The sequence below is a fragment of the Ostrinia nubilalis genome, chromosome 12, assembly GCF_963855985.1.
Source record: "Ostrinia nubilalis chromosome 12, ilOstNubi1.1, whole genome shotgun sequence".
In the NCBI taxonomy this organism is placed as follows: domain Eukaryota; kingdom Metazoa; phylum Arthropoda; class Insecta; order Lepidoptera; family Crambidae; genus Ostrinia; species Ostrinia nubilalis.
Genome location: NC_087099.1, coordinates 11,939,185 through 11,955,195, shown reverse-complemented (window position 1 = coordinate 11,955,195; position 16,011 = coordinate 11,939,185). Strand labels below are relative to the sequence as shown.

The 16,011-nt window shown below is 35.9% G+C and overlaps 1 protein-coding gene across 1 annotated transcript; it reads right to left on the bottom strand.

Moving 5' to 3' along the window:
* Positions 1-8,309: 8,309 nt before the first annotated feature.
* Positions 8,310-15,227, bottom strand: LOC135076706 (uncharacterized). Its single transcript, XM_063971127.1, has 4 exons — positions 14,406-15,227; positions 14,243-14,335; positions 11,190-11,340; positions 8,310-8,482 (listed from the first exon to the last, which is right to left on the bottom strand). The coding sequence occupies exons 1-4, from the start codon at positions 15,225-15,227 to the stop codon at positions 8,310-8,312; spliced, it is 1,239 nt and encodes a 412-aa protein (XP_063827197.1).
* Positions 15,228-16,011: the final 784 nt, after the last annotated feature.

The following is a 16,011-nucleotide window of genomic DNA, read 5'->3' as shown; positions in this document are numbered from 1 at the left end:
TCTGTTATAAGCCAGTCTTTTTGTCGTAAATCCATAGGAATGCCCAGTCGACCAGATAATAGGGTAAACTGATAGCACGTATCAATCACAGCGACGCGGGAGCTGTCATAGTTTAGTCTCTAGATGATTTTGGAAGCTGATATGACGTTTTTCTATAGGATTTTGGACTTTAAGTCGCTTGTATAAGGTCAAAATGAGTTCAGAGTTTTTTGTGGTAGGTTGCTCTGCTAGGTGTACTAAAGATACAGAAAGTCAAAGAACGTCAGCAGTCCTACTACGAGAGAGTTGAACCTACCTTAAAAGGTTTTTCTCAATTGATTCGGAACCATATCCTTGAGGCAATAAGATTGGATGAACTAAAAACATTAAAACAAGACAACTAAGCCTTAATGTTCACAAATGCAGTCGGAGGCATCAATGACTAATTCTTTTGTTGGTGATATGTATTTGATGCCTCCGACTGCATTTTTTGTGAACGCTAAGGCTGAGTTGTCTTGTTTTTATTATCTTTTTAGTTAATTTTTACGCAGTTGGGCTTTTTTTTAATATTTTTTAATATATTTAAGTTTATTGTGTCTGATCTACACAATATTGCAAACATTTGAAACATTCGGGCTGGAGTGGAGCTAGAAGTCAAAACGCATTGGTATATCAATACTAACCTCATAAAGAGTATGTACTCTTACATAGATATGTATTTTGTTCGGTTTTCAACCTTACGACCTTAACTTAAGATTAACTTCTACGTTATACAGGCACGAATGCGTACGAATAGCTAGGAGTCGAACCCCGAACAGCCGCACTAATTGGCAATTATGCGGTTGTAAATTATGAGAACCGGCTTATTGTGTACGTTAAAAAATATTAGTCGCTTTCAAAGTGATAGCGATTTGTGTTGATGGCGATTTAATAATTAAGAAAGTGCAGTCAACAGCACATCAGACTATCGCCCTTATTAACAAACGATACTTGCTTATGTGAAGCAGCAAATCAAACGCACAGCGTTGTATAGAGCTCTATACTTAACTGATTCGTGTGTCACCCTGTGCGTCCACGCGCTGTAAGACCTCATAGTAATGTTTGTGAATACGTGCGTATACTCGTATATTTTTGTTGCAATCTCGCCTCTATTACAAGAGCAAAAGATCCCAATATCTTTAGCTTGACCTGCTGACGTCTGTACCTTATTTTCTATAATATTTTGTTGTGTAACTTTACAAGCCTAGATAAAAAAATTCAATATACATAAGTTACCTCAAAACTACTATAGTTAAGAACTAGAATTAAATACCTGTCTCCTCTACTGTAATAAAATAAAATGCAATAAAATCGTTTTAAGTCATATATTTATTAAATGGAATAACTTTTATAGTTCCCACTGACAAGGAGAATTCCTATCAGCTACTGTATTTCCAAATATTAACTTAAACGTCTTTTGGGCAAGCTCAATTTACCATAGATCAAGATTATCAAGTTTAAAATAAATGTTATTATAAATCTATATCATCAAGTACAAGCCCATAGTATCTAGGTAGGTACTATTTAAAAATGGCAGCTGAAGAAAATTAGTCACAAATCACAATCACTTCTGAACGTCATCGCCATCAAAGGCCGTCTCGAGAAAGAGAGTCTCTTTCAAACGTCAAACTGAAAGACACGATAGATTGTAGTTACACAATAGGGCCCCGGATAGGGTTGCCAGGTGTCCGGCTTTAGCCGGTCATGTTTGGCTTTTTATGGACTAGTTCGGCCAAATATTGTCTTGTCCGGCCTGTCCGGCTTTTGTTAGGCTTTTTATGTAGCTGCCGTGTCAGTCGAAAGTTGAGCAACAGAATAATATCGAGCACACATGGGCATTGATAGTCATTAGGTATGATACTAATTTATTATTGCACATGCTTAAAAAGGTATGTCCGGCTTTAAGATTTAAGTAATTTTTCGGCCAAATTAAGCACCGAGTCCCCCTTTTGTGTTTTTTGACCTGGCAACCCTAACCCTGGGTCGGACCCATAAGGAACCGATCGCGAAAATATCATCGTCGATCAGAGATTGCTATTAATCATGCTAATTTTAAATTCTATCCGGGTCTCGGGATTAAAACGGTTACCCTAAAAGCGGACGATGGATTATGAGGGTATAGATGCAAATAATGTAAAGTCAGTTTGAATATTAATTTCGATTATATCTTCAAAGTTAGGGTTTGCAAGATATTTACGTGATACACTTTAATAAACATGGATTGGTTTAAATTCCTTGACAATCCTTGAGCTTTTTACCACCGTGTCCAAAAACAGATATTGTAACTACAGCTTTTAGATTTCATTAAAATTAATTATACTCTTACTAGCTCAAAATTTATATCTCCATCATCATTTCAGCCACAGGACGTCCAATGCTGAACATAAGCCGCCTAATGATTTCCACATCGCCTAGTTGGTAGCGGCCTGCATCCAGCGCCTTTTTGCTACACCTTTATGAGGTCGTCGTCGGAAAACGCAGCGTGGGACGTCCACCCACAAGGTGGACTGACGACCTCAAAACCATATAGAAATAAGCATTTAAGTGACATCTAAATATATATTATTATAACTCAAAGGTGACTGACTGACTGACTGACATAGTGATCTATCAACGCACAGCCCAAACCTCTCGACGGATCGGGCTGAAATTAGGCATGCAGGTAGATGTTATGACGTACGCATCCGATAAGAAAGGATTTTACGAAACTCCACCCCTAAGGGGGTAAAACGGAATCCACGCGTACGCAGTCGCGGGCGGCCGCTAGTTAATGTAAATAAATATCAAGATACATGGTACTACATCCCGACAAATAATATCGTTTCGACCCAAGACCGAAGATGCTATCCTCTGTATCAGACTGTGAGATGCCCTAATAGAGTTAATAAACTAATCAAGTAATGGGCTATTGTTGGCTAATGGCCTCTTTGATCAGACTACACTACTGTCGAATACAATATACAATATTGACAAAGGCCCGGTTCCTGTTACATACTCGTAAATATAAGTTACTTTTGAAGCATTCGCCAGAGTTCTGCCCATGATTATGAACTGAAAAAACCTACTTATCTGTACATCATCATCATCATTTCAGCCATAGGACGTCCACTGCTGAACATAGGCCTTCACCAATGATTTCCACAATGGCCGGTTGGTGGCGGCCTGCATCCAGCGCCTTCCTGCTACCTTTATGAGGTCGTCGGTCCACCTTGTGGGTGGACGTCCTACGCTGCGCTTTCCGGTACGTGGCCTCCACTCCAGAACCTTGCTGCCCCATCGGCCGTCAGTTCTACGTACTATGTACGTACGTACCTACTATCTGTAAATAAATATTGGAAATTGGGTCCAGCTAGAAAAATTAACATACTTCGGTATTTATGACAGTTTTTTGGCCTGGCCCATATCTTGGCCTGTATCTCATCTTTGAATTCCGAAATCGCTTTGCTCTGCCGTTTTTTGATTTGAATCTTTTACGAAGTTACTTTATCTTGTTTAGGAGGGAATTGTAACATTGTGGATTTTGTATTTTACCGATGAGTCATAGTTTTGTTTGGTTGCGTTAGAAGGTTAGAGTACTTTCAACTGCTTTGAAACCAAACCGAAGCTACCAATTTTATTATTTAATTTTGGGTTAAAAAGTAAGTTTTAAGTAAATGCTTATCTGGCTAATAGAGGATCGGAATGCTTAATTTCTCACCACAATGTACGGATGCAGCGTCCGCGTAAAAACGTGACCCCAAAAACTGCGGAAATTTGTCTCCCATAGCTAGTGCTGGAAAAACGCTGTTAATATTTGAGAATTGTTGATAAAATGAATGAAGAATGTTATACGATCAAACAGAAATGAAACTACAATAAATAAAAATATGTAAGTTTAACTTGATGTATTTATTAACTATGTTGCATATCTGACTACTATGAAGAAAAGTCTTGCGATTTTATGTTCATTAGCTTAGTCCAAGTATAGTTTGTTCGGATCTGCTTATTATTATTTTAGGTACTTTAATTTGGTACATACAAGTAAAATTAGAAGTCTGGCATCCTAAAACGAGCTTATACACTGCCCAACCTAAACTTTAGCAGTCTCATTTTAACTGATTCAACATCAAATACGTGTGAAAATTTACATAAGCTTACCAATTGTCCACAGCAAAAGATCGTGCGTCCAGTCGATTATTTCCTAAAATATCGAGTAACAGAAAAATTCGTAGGTAACTCAAAATCGCGCATCACTACGGATTCCTACGGCCAACTTTTCTCGGTCCGTGTTTTCGACACGCCCTGGCATTGTCCAAAATTATGTGAGCTATTATCATTAGTCGCAGATGACGATCCCTCCAGCTACATCTTATCTACGCCTTTGTGGTATAATGGATTTAGTGGCGAAGCGGGGAATAGTGGATTGGACCCGCTTTCATCTGTTGAAAGAAACGACGCCATCTTCTTTCAATGGCCGCACTTACCTTTGATCAGATATTGGATGGGTCATGGTATTACGATTTAGTATTAACTGGTTAATGAAAAATGTGTTAAGAACGTGGTAAGATGAGAAAATTAACTAGTCTAGTTAATGTAATATTACTGAGCGAAAAATGGTTTTGCTAATATTAGTAGGTACATATATTTTATATTGTACTACTAATTTTATAGGGAATAAGCTAAAGCTTAATCTTATGTTAGGTACCTATTAGTTTTTTTTTTCTAAATAAATTGGATTGAGCTTCTCAGCTCAAGGGCTCATTATTATTTGAAAATACTAGTATTATGTAAGACTGAGGTCTTTCAAATTATAATATTATTTGCCGAAGCGAATGAATATGAATCGTGTGAATATGTAAAGCCACTGCTGCGGGTGTATATCGGAGGTTTGAATAATACTCTTTTCTGAATAATTTTAATAGGTAGGTAATTGTAAAAAGTCTATCAATAAAATTGAAACAAATTAATTTTTTTAAAGTCTTGGTATGACTTTCTAAGGTCCTAATTCTTGCAAAGTGATAATACGAAAATAAAAAAAATAAACGGCTTCACCCGCGTAAAATTTAGTTTGTCACAGATCGTCATAAATTATAGCCTATATGTTATTCTGGGTTATAAAAAATAATACTGTAAAATTTAATCAAAATCCGTTCAGTAGTTTTTGCATGAAAGAGTAACAAACATCCAGACATACATAAAACTTTCGCATTTATAATATTAGTAGGATAGTGAAAATAAGTGTGCCTAAATACAATGATAAATCTATTAATACTCACATCAAAAGCTTTCAAAGGTACATTCTCTAATCCAATATCCAATTGTAGCAAAAGTCTCAAAGTTCGCAAACAAAATCGCTCATTTGCCGCTCCCCCGATTCCTTGTGATGTATCCTCATAATATAAAGGTGCCCTATCCTTTCTGTAACCCCAACAAACTCAATTACATGGCTATCCCAGTCCGTACACCAGACTGCACCCAAACACTGGGTGGAATCCGATCCCTAAATAACTAAAGCGACACCTCTGTGTAAAGCTCCAATTGGTAAACTCTAGAAGAGATTTGCTTAATTTGTTTTACCTTGGTATACAAATCGGATTAGGAAGCATTGAAAACACGGTTTATAGATAACCAGTATATTGGAAAAGAAAAGGTGACAAAATCGTATTATCGGAAAAAAGTGTGGAAATCAATTTTCAATTTCATGTTACCTCTACATTGTTGAAACTTATTTTGGACAATGTTGTACTAAAACCCATACACTGGTACTAACGTCTGCTGATCCTTTGAGGAGTTATGCCATTGCAGTATACATTTTTTCTAAAAGTAGGTACTATTTGATTGACTAGATACAAAATCACTACCAACAGTGCAACTACCACAAGTACAAAAATCAAAATCATCATCCTGCTCAAAAAAACCTACACTCATTAAGTGATCCACCTGCTTGTTTGCCTCTTGTCCTATAAAAAACATTACTGGAGACTAGGTACGCAATATTCAACTCTTATTTATAATGAATTTTGAATTTGAAGCATAATATCATGCCATCCTCTCCGTGAGTACGTAATCCGGTTTATAAAGAGGCTTTAGCTTCATATTTTAACTTTTAAGCTTAGTTTTAAAATGGAATAAAACCCCTGCTTAAACATGCCAACGTTGCAGTAAATAAAAATATATTTTCCTTGAAACTAAACCGTATTTTTCTAAAATTAATCCTGTTTCCTGACAAAAGTAATCTCTCTTTGTTGGGTTTCGATGAGGTTGGCTATCGAAATATTACTATGGAAGTAAATTGGAGACAAGATTTTTCGACGAAAAAGGTTCCGTCCCCTTTTTTAAGAGAGTGAAATAATTTGTTTTTTTTTTTAACAACAGAGTTAACTTATTCATCTTCAGAACAGAGTTCCTTTGATGTTTTATATGACAGTAAAAAAGTAATATTTCCTTATTTGAAATGAAATGTTTTGTGTAGCATCCGGGAAGGGCATTAAAGACATCCCTTCCAGTTATAAAACCGAATCCGGATCCAAACGAATGGTTTGTGTAAAATTTGTAGCATTTGAATACGATTGCTTGTTGTTTCTGTTACAATTTCGTACATCGAAAGTGGATTATCATTTTAGCCTAGAGCCGGACAAAGGATTTTCACAACGATCCAGGTGCTTCCTGCGACCTTCGCTAAATCGTCGGTCAACCGAGTCACATTTCGTTTTCTATTTTGTAGGCTATCTACAATCAGTTAGGTTATTAAGTTCTCATCTCTGATTAAAACAATTTACAATTTAAAAAGTGGATAGTTTAACTGGACCTTATTCAATTTTTTATGAGCAGTAGTAACTTATGTAATGGACATTTAAGAAAAAAACGCAGTTAGACATCTTAGTCTAAGTTGGGAACTTAATGAGGAAAAGGCCATAAAATTCAACGACCCATACTCAAATTTATGGTCGTTCCACTTCTTTTTTGCACAATAAAGAACATTTTCCTTGCTAAATTAAACTATGAGTATTGAGTACATTCAAATAAGATGAACAAAGCATAAATAATCGAATATTGTATCCCACACTAGTTTAAAGTGTCGTTTAGAAATATCACTTTCAAACAGTGTTCAACAATTGTGTAACTTTTTATTAGTAAGGGGTTATATGTATGATATATTTTGCAATAAAAACGATCCCATACAAAATATATTAAAAGATCGCCTTTCATCTTCTTCATCTTCAACATCTTCCCGCGTTTATTATACTTACTAAACGAAACTAAATAAACGTTGTGTGCTGACCGTAAGCCGGAGTTATTTCAGGCGGGGTTTATTTTGCCCACAAAGTTTATTTTTGGTCCGGCGTTAGCAGTTAAGGTTAAACGATATTTATTTCGGAAAACCCTTCGGTTAATTTTTTCTTCGCAAGACAAAAAGAGCGTCGCTCCGACCATTACGTCACCCAGAATTTTTCCAGCGACGAACGGCTGGCAATAAAACAGAATGTTATCTAACTAATTTTTCTCTCCCTTCAAAAGGTTGGACTGTATCTTGAGCTGGATCGATTATGTTCTTTATTGTTTAGAGCTCTGAGATTAATTCAGTGTGAGACCAAAGTGACTCCATTATGTTTATGAACTTGAAGTTTCGTCCCACGCTTATGCGTTGTGGTTGAGAGAAAATTCGAAGTATGCTGGTAATAAAGTATAAAACGTACTTATTACCTACAAATTAATAGGTACGTATAAAGAAAAATTCCCATACTTATATAATATTCTTTAATAATTAACTACTTACTGCATTAATGAAAAAGAAAAAAATGTTAGTGCTGAATTGCTGATTTAATAAGTTGCTATTTCAAAGTATGTATTTTCGAAAATAGCATCTAAGTAGTAATTACTAGGGTTGTTTGTTGAAATGAATTCTGCAGTAGACGACGGGCAATTCATAAAAAATACTTTTTTTACGACGTCCGAAATTCTATTGATAAAACCATTTCCTTTTATTAGGACCCAAGTGGGGTCGAAAGTTAATCAAGAAGAGCGTGTTTCATGCAATTTGTAGACCTATTTGGTCGTCCATGGCCGTCAACAAGGTCTAATGACGTTTGGAATAAGGTTTAGATTGCTATAAGCTGTATTTTTTGGCCTTCTGACCTAAAAAAGGTACGTTAACGCGTATAGTACCCAAATAGGCAATATGTATTTACCTAACTCTGACTTCGCTTAAAAATAATTATTAATTATGCACATCTTTTTCAAACAAACTAGTATAACACTTTTTTTATTGTGATTGCTTATAGTCTCAATTTTGAACACATCATTGCAGATAACTAATCAATAAACTTTGAAAACTGTATAATAATAACAAGGTACGTTGTACACAGACTCAAATAGCTCAATAGTAGCGACATGTTAAGTCTTATGAGTCCCCATAAGGCGTAGGCAAATTCATTTTCTTTTGTCAGCTGGAAAAATGCTTTCACTCGTCTGCGATCTGCCTTATCTGAAAAAAAAAAAAGACAAAAAAGTTTGTAATGGAGATCCAATTTTTTTAAACTTTATTTTTTACAAAAGAATGCTAATTAACAATATCAAAATAAAAAAATAGGTTGTAAAGCGGCCCCGAGACGATCAATCACGATTGTCAATTTTACGTGTTTGACAATTGACATTGATCGTTTACAAAAGGCATTGAAGCGATTGTCAATTGAATTTACGTGATTGAAGCAAATTGATGATAATTTTAATTGAAGCCCAATTGACAGGTGCCATTGAAGCTATTATTGATCGTTTAGCTGAGCCATTGACAATCGTTTCCATCAATTGGAACGTAAATACATTGACAATCACGATTGATCGTCTCGGGGCCGCTTAAAGTAGGTAAAGCGTCACAATTTTTGAGAGAATTAAAATAATGTTATAGGTGTACCAGAATCTCATGGCAAACAAAAATATTGGAAAAGTGTGTTTTTCATATGGCCATTGTCTATGGCTTTATTGTCACCTGTCAAAGTAAATCAAGAGATCTGTCAGCCGCTGCAGAAATTTTGTAATCTCTTCATGCCTATTTGTTATTTTTGTGAAAAAGACGAAAAAACTCATGCAAGTCATATTGTTTTCAAAGTGTATTGTAAAATAAGGCATAATTCAAAGTCAATCTTTGATTTTAAAGCGCGTCGTTGAGTTGACAGTAAGTTGGAGTGAAATGTTTTGATACTTACCTACATTTAGTTTATTACCTAACTGCGTCAGAAGGAGGGTTATGTTTATTTTTATATTATTCTTACCTAACTGCTTTATCGGGGTTTTGAGGTGTATTTCATGCATTGGTGCAGAGGAATGGTGAAAATGTTATGACCATGTAAAGAAAATTGAAAAAGATTTCATCAAGCAAGTTTGAGTAATTGAAATGCTGAAAAAGCGATTTATATTATATTAATACCTCTTTAACTTGATCATCTATTTGAAGAACAAGAAATGCAAGTGGAGTTCTTAGAATCGTTTTCTAGTTCTGAATGAAGTGATAAGTTATAAGTATGATACTTAATAAAATTATTTACAGCAATATACGCCACGGTCTACTTATTTTTCAAGACATATCCATAAGTTAAAAACCCGATGTATAACAACATTCTTCATACACATACATAAAATGTATAGGTAGGCATTCGTACTTCATGGTCATTAATATTAGTCATAAATAAAAATAAACAGTATCAAGATCGTTTAATCCAATTTCCACAGTATTGCACTCAACAAAGTTTATTTTCCCCATTTGCCATGAGATTCTGGTACACCTATAATAATATTTTTTAAATTATTTACTGGAAAACGACCAGGAAGTGGAGGACAATACGCACCCAAAACTGTTATTGAACTATTACGATTTACTTTTACACTAATGGCTAATGTTTGGATTCTATCATTACTTGCTGTAACAATTTCTGATGTTATATATTTTTTTGTTGTAAAATAGATTCTATTTATAATTATTAAAAATGTATAATATAATAGACGTCTCTGTTATGCCGCGATGCCGTCTCGTCTAAACTTAAATTATTTTTTTAGATTAAAAAGTATGAGTCATAAAATATGAAATGGTAATGGCTTTTTATTCAATTTTTCTAGAACGAGACACGATAAGAAAACTTTTTGTAATTTTAATATTAGGTTTGATACAACAAAGGCCAAGTGCGAGTCGAATTTACGAACTCACGGTTCTGAATCTTATTTTCTACAATCATACTTTTCCCACGCTGGCTGTTCTGTCATTTCTCTATCAAAATAACTTATTGGATTTAAAAACGCGTAAGTTTGAAATGACAAGAAAGATTTGTAGTTACTATTGTCGTTTTTGGTCATTTACCCGACTGTGTCAGAAGGAGGGATATGTTTTTCGAGTGATATGTATGTGTATGTTTTGGGAACCACATCATTTTACACGCGCCAACACAACTTTGAAGTTACGTAGAATTATAAAAGGTTTCTGTCAGTCAGTCGGACAGGCTGACCACGGATCGAGGATAAGGGTTTTTTCCTCTGAAGTACGGGACCCTAAAAACGGAATATAATTACGAATAGATCAGTTGAAAGTTACTGGGGTACCTAGAGATACCTTTTGCATCATTGAACAGCTAAAGTCCGTGAAAAGTCCGTAAATGAAAGTTATCTTTTCCACCCATATAACCTTTTAGGGTCAGAAATTTTCAATTGATTTTTTTAGTGCTTCGGGCACGAACTTGGACCGTTTATTTTAGATTAGCCAGTTTAATGGCGGTGAAGGTTAACGTGGAGGTATATTTTATGGCTCATGAGGCTGTGACTGGAGTTCTATTTTGCCAAAACGCTTGAGTGTCTTTTTGTCATACTCAACTACACTGGACCGCAAAGAAAAGGGTCGGTTAGAAAATCTTCAATATTCTTCTAAAGTAGGTACTTGATCTAGATTTATGAAATGAAGACTAAACTATTTCAATCTTTTTATTTTTAAAATGTTTGAAAATTGCATATTTTTCATAAAGCTAGGTCGGGTACTTTTCGGGGCGGGTGTGGGTGTACGTACTGTAGGTAATTTCACTGATAGACCGCCGAGAAAGTACGAGTATGTTTATAGTAATAATGACTTTAATAGTTTCCTGCTGTCTAAGGCTGATTAATTGATTCCGTAGTAGAAAATAGAATAGTAATAATAGAATAATTGTTTTACGTACCAATGTCAAACTGGTTCATAGCGTCGTGTAGGGTGGTTCGGATACAAGCCACTTGGGTTGTGGTCATGCTTGAGATGAGGCACGGCATCACCACCAGTAACGTGTACCGCAGGCAACGGCTTAACACGTATGCGATTAAGCCACTGCCCATCTGAACAATATTCATTAAAATAAAGTAGGTATAATAAAATGTTATCGATGATTTTAGATGACAAATAATAAAGGCTTATCGCGGAAAATCTATAAAATGGCGCGATAAAAGCTTTTTGAGGCCCACATGCTAGGACCATCAAAGACTATGATTTAAGACCTTGTGTGATTTTTCAGTCTTCGGAGGAATTAAGGCCGGGTAGCAGAGAAAATGGCGAAAATGAGGTTTTCATTTTTCATTTTTGAGGTACTAAACAGTAAAATTAAAGGCTAAGATTTTTATTGGGCATAGTTGAGGATATTTTCTAGGGCTATTAACGGATGGAAACACGATTTGATGAAGTTGACTCGATAGAATAAATTCCCAAAGTTACCTCTATTCGTTTTCTATTTATGGTTTTATTTTTAAAATAAGCGATTTGAGATTCTATATCTTTTACTAAACTAAAGTTCAGAAATAACTTGAGGGCTTTTAACGGATGAAATTTTTATATTGCGTCTTATTTAGTTACTATGTTAAAAAATGTGGAAAAAATCGTCCATGACGGCTTGGACAATCTCAATCAGTCGCGCGGTGGCGCTTACGGAGGACGGACGCGTGTCAGTTTTTTGGCCGTGACAGTTCGCGATTTGTCAATATTTTTGACAATGATGACTTTGATGAGTCACAGTATAATAATATCAGTGTTACTGGAGAAAGCTTAAATTTTTGATAATTAAAAATTATCAATTTTGTCTACCTATTGAAATTTAAATCGTTCGCATCCTTTTAAACGAAGACTCTACTCATGATACATAGTACATTCCTCAAATATGAGACAAAACCAATGAGTTAAAATTACATTTTAATAGTACCTACATACAATCGTCTTACACTCTTTAGAGCACACTGACACAAATAAATAATAAAAAATACTGTCTAAGGTCTGTAGCTAAAGGTCTAAGCTGCAAGATAGAAGAATCTTCTAGCCAATAAGATGGCAGATGCAGCAGATGTCAACGGATTTAAAACTGGAGTTGATGTGACTCCTTGTAGACTTGAGTGTCTATAGCGTCCCTTCCTCCACCATGCGTAAGAATTTTCACAAAAATACTGTCTTAAAAGGTCTGTAGCTAAAGGTCTAAGCCGTAAGATAGAAGAATCTTATAGCCAAAAACATGGCAGATTCAGCAGATATCAACGGATTTAAAACTGGAGTTCATGTGTATCCTTGTAGTTTTGAGTCTCTAGAGCAGTGGTTCTTAACCTTTAAGTCATGAGGGACCATTTTACCAAATTTCTGTCTTGTCAGGGACCACCTCATAATCGGTCAAAACCAGTTTGACTGCAAAAATCAGTTAAAAGTGGTTTTGACCAAGGTGTGCAAGTGCACATTGTGGACCACTTGGAATGCCTCCAGGGACCACCAGTGGTCCGCGGACCACCGGTTAAGAACCACTGCTCTAGAGCGTCCCTTCCTCCACCATCTCCATTGAAATCTCTCTTTTGCGCAAAGCCACATCATTTATATTTACTGTGGTTATAAAGGTGTACCAAGGGTACATGCTACACCTTTTTATTCGATTGTAAGAGTACTGGTTTACTCACAAATCCGTTTTATCTGATTTTCGAAATCTTTTAATTACACTGGTGTTTATCATTCAAATCAATGACTAATGTTTGAACTAATTTGGACATATCAAGGTCTATAATTGGTATTTTTTTCAAACTTCTGCGTTGAGCCATTTACGAGATCTGGGACATCACAAAACATTACCCCAGCAAAATTCTAAATAACTTGAGAACCGGAACACGAACAAATTTTGCTATTCGTGGACAAATTACTACGCAACAAGAGCTATCTATCCATGTATTTGGTTCCGGGATAGAACGACTTTAAAAAAAAAATTTTGCCAGGGTAATGTTTGAAACGTTACCCCAGCAAAATCTGTTTTTTCCTAAAAACATTAAAACTATAATTTGAACGAATTTTGCTATTAGTCGACAAATTTCTGCTCACGATGGACTAATTATGTGCTATACTCTCGACTCTCTAAAGCACAACATTTATAAAAATTTTGCTGCGGTAATGCACTCCAGGTAACCGTGTGTGATGCTTATTGCTCATAGTGATTTTCGATACAGAGCCCCGTACATACGTTATACATAAATTATGGAAAGAAAACACCCAGACCAATACAAACAAATATGTATGCAATTTTAGTATGATATTTTTATTTATTAATAAACAAAAAGACTGAACAAAATTGATGCGTGTACTGATTAATGTAATTAACCACATGCAAAGCTTTGTGAATTGCAACAACTATAATTTATTATCCAAGCTCTAAATAATCGCTACTACGAGTAACTGATCATAAAATGTTTTTCCAATCGCTCAAGCTCCCGAGGATCTACCGATAGGTCGGGTGACGTAATCTTGAAATTCTTTTAGCCGGCGCGGAACTTCCGGAAGGTCGGGTGACGCCACGCCTCTTTGAACCGTGTTTACTTTGGCAGTTATATTCTATATTTATTCGATTCTAAAATATATTCCCAAAAATTTTGAAAGTTGTTTTAATTTGTATCACTTGGATATGATTTGTATTAGAAAGTGCTGTGAGTGTGACGCTTGAACGGAAGGAAGTCAACCTAACCTAACCAACTGCGTATTTCTATACTGTGTAGCCGCGAGAGCTCTTTGGCGCGCTGTCTTCGGCGAAGTATTGCGCGCGCAGATTTTGACAGCGCGAAATACCTACTTTAGCAGAAATACCAAGCCTTAATAGTTTTTTCATCTCGCAAGCTAATCAGTTTAAGTCAATGCGTTAAGGGAGGGATTTATATTGATGAGTGAAAATATAAGTTTTACTTTAAATATTGACCGAACGCTTACCTAAACTAGGTGTCAAAAACAACTCACCCCACTTTCAAACGTAGTACTTTGCAACACTCTAAATAATTGCCTCAACAGCATCGTCGTCGACAGTCCCGAGCAAAACAGCATTAGCATCATCTGAAAACAAATCTCATTATTTTTAATTAGCTCTTCAACTAAAAAGTTTAAAATCGAGAAATAATTTTACCGGCAAACTCATTATCGAGTTAAGTTGTTCGGCGCATTTGTGCAGCAACTCGTAGTTTCGATGCAAGGTCCCTATATCGAGTTGTGCCCTATACGACAACGCTTCGACCTCTAGCAGTTTCTTCTTCGCTTCTCTGCTATTTTTCGGCACTAGTGTCTTCAAAACGTGCGCCTTCAATATCCGAACCCGGATCAAGATCATCCTTAGCACCGAACAAAACAAAATCTGCTCACAATCATGAGCCACCAACGTGATATACGTCAGCATAAACGAGTAATCTATCTTTTGAATCATATACGTGGACAGTGAGAAAAATTCGCATATGCTGTACAAAACACTGGCCACAATCCACGCCAAACCTCTGCCAGAAGGACTGGTGATTTTCAAATCTCCATTCAAATTCAGTAAACTGTCGAAGTGCGCCAAATCTTCGAAAAAGTTTCTGAAGGAACTCTTTTTAGCCAACATAGATATGACCACAAGGCAGAGGTATTCGACGCAAGTGGTATCAACTATAACAATGTAAGTAGCGGTCTTCTCAGAGCGATTTCGAAGTACGCAATAAACGGCAATGGACATCAAAAAAACGCTAAATAAGTGATTCAGCCAGAGCACTAATCTACGATGGTAAAGCAAATACAGTCGGTTGATTCCAATACTTGATTCAAAATGTATGATGTGACGCAGTTGAAGTATGATCTTTCTCCCTCTTGCCACTGGGTCTAAATCATTCTTGGCAGGCACTACTTGGATGATCACAGTTTTTGATATCACTTTGATGTTACCAGACATTTTATTCTTCATGTTCGTTTGAACTCCCATCATCGACTAGTCACTAACTAGAGTCCCTTAAACTATATTGAACGATAAATACTGATAACAATCTTTAATTTCTGAATTGCTAGTAACGTTTCATAAGCTTTAAAAATTATGGTGATCATCATTAGTGCGCTGAATTATTAATAAGAAATTACGTCGGCAATGAATGAATGTTTGTAGTACGAGTAGATTCGGCGATTGTTTATCATTCAATACAAAAGAAAACACTTTTATCTTTCTTGATCCAATTAAATTGTCATCAAAATTTATTTGTTGCGTCCATTCATAATTGTATCAATCATGGTAGTGCACTGTTGGACGTAAGCTTCCCCAGTGAGGGCCAAAAAGTAAGATCAATGGCTTTTTCATTTTCATTCCACTGCCTATCTATGAGTCAGTCCATATAGAGCCTAAAGCAAATCTGATTATAAAATATTGCAAAATCATTTTATTACCACCACACAAAACGTCACAGTGTGAAGGTGTAGTGGATTAAAAAAACAACATCGTTCGTTCGTTTGAGTCAAATGACGTCCACTGCTGGACAAATGGTCACAAGGATTTTCACAATTACCGGTCCTGCGCTGCTCGCATTCAGGCACCTCCCGCGATCCTCACCAGATCTTCGATCCAGAACAAAACAAAGAACAGCATAGACGTCATACAGGGTTAGATGCTCCCTAGATAAAATACGATCATAAATATTGTACACACTGATCAGCATCTGTACCTAGAAATGCGGTCGTTCTACACAAAAGCATTAAATCATCCCATTCCTTACAAACTG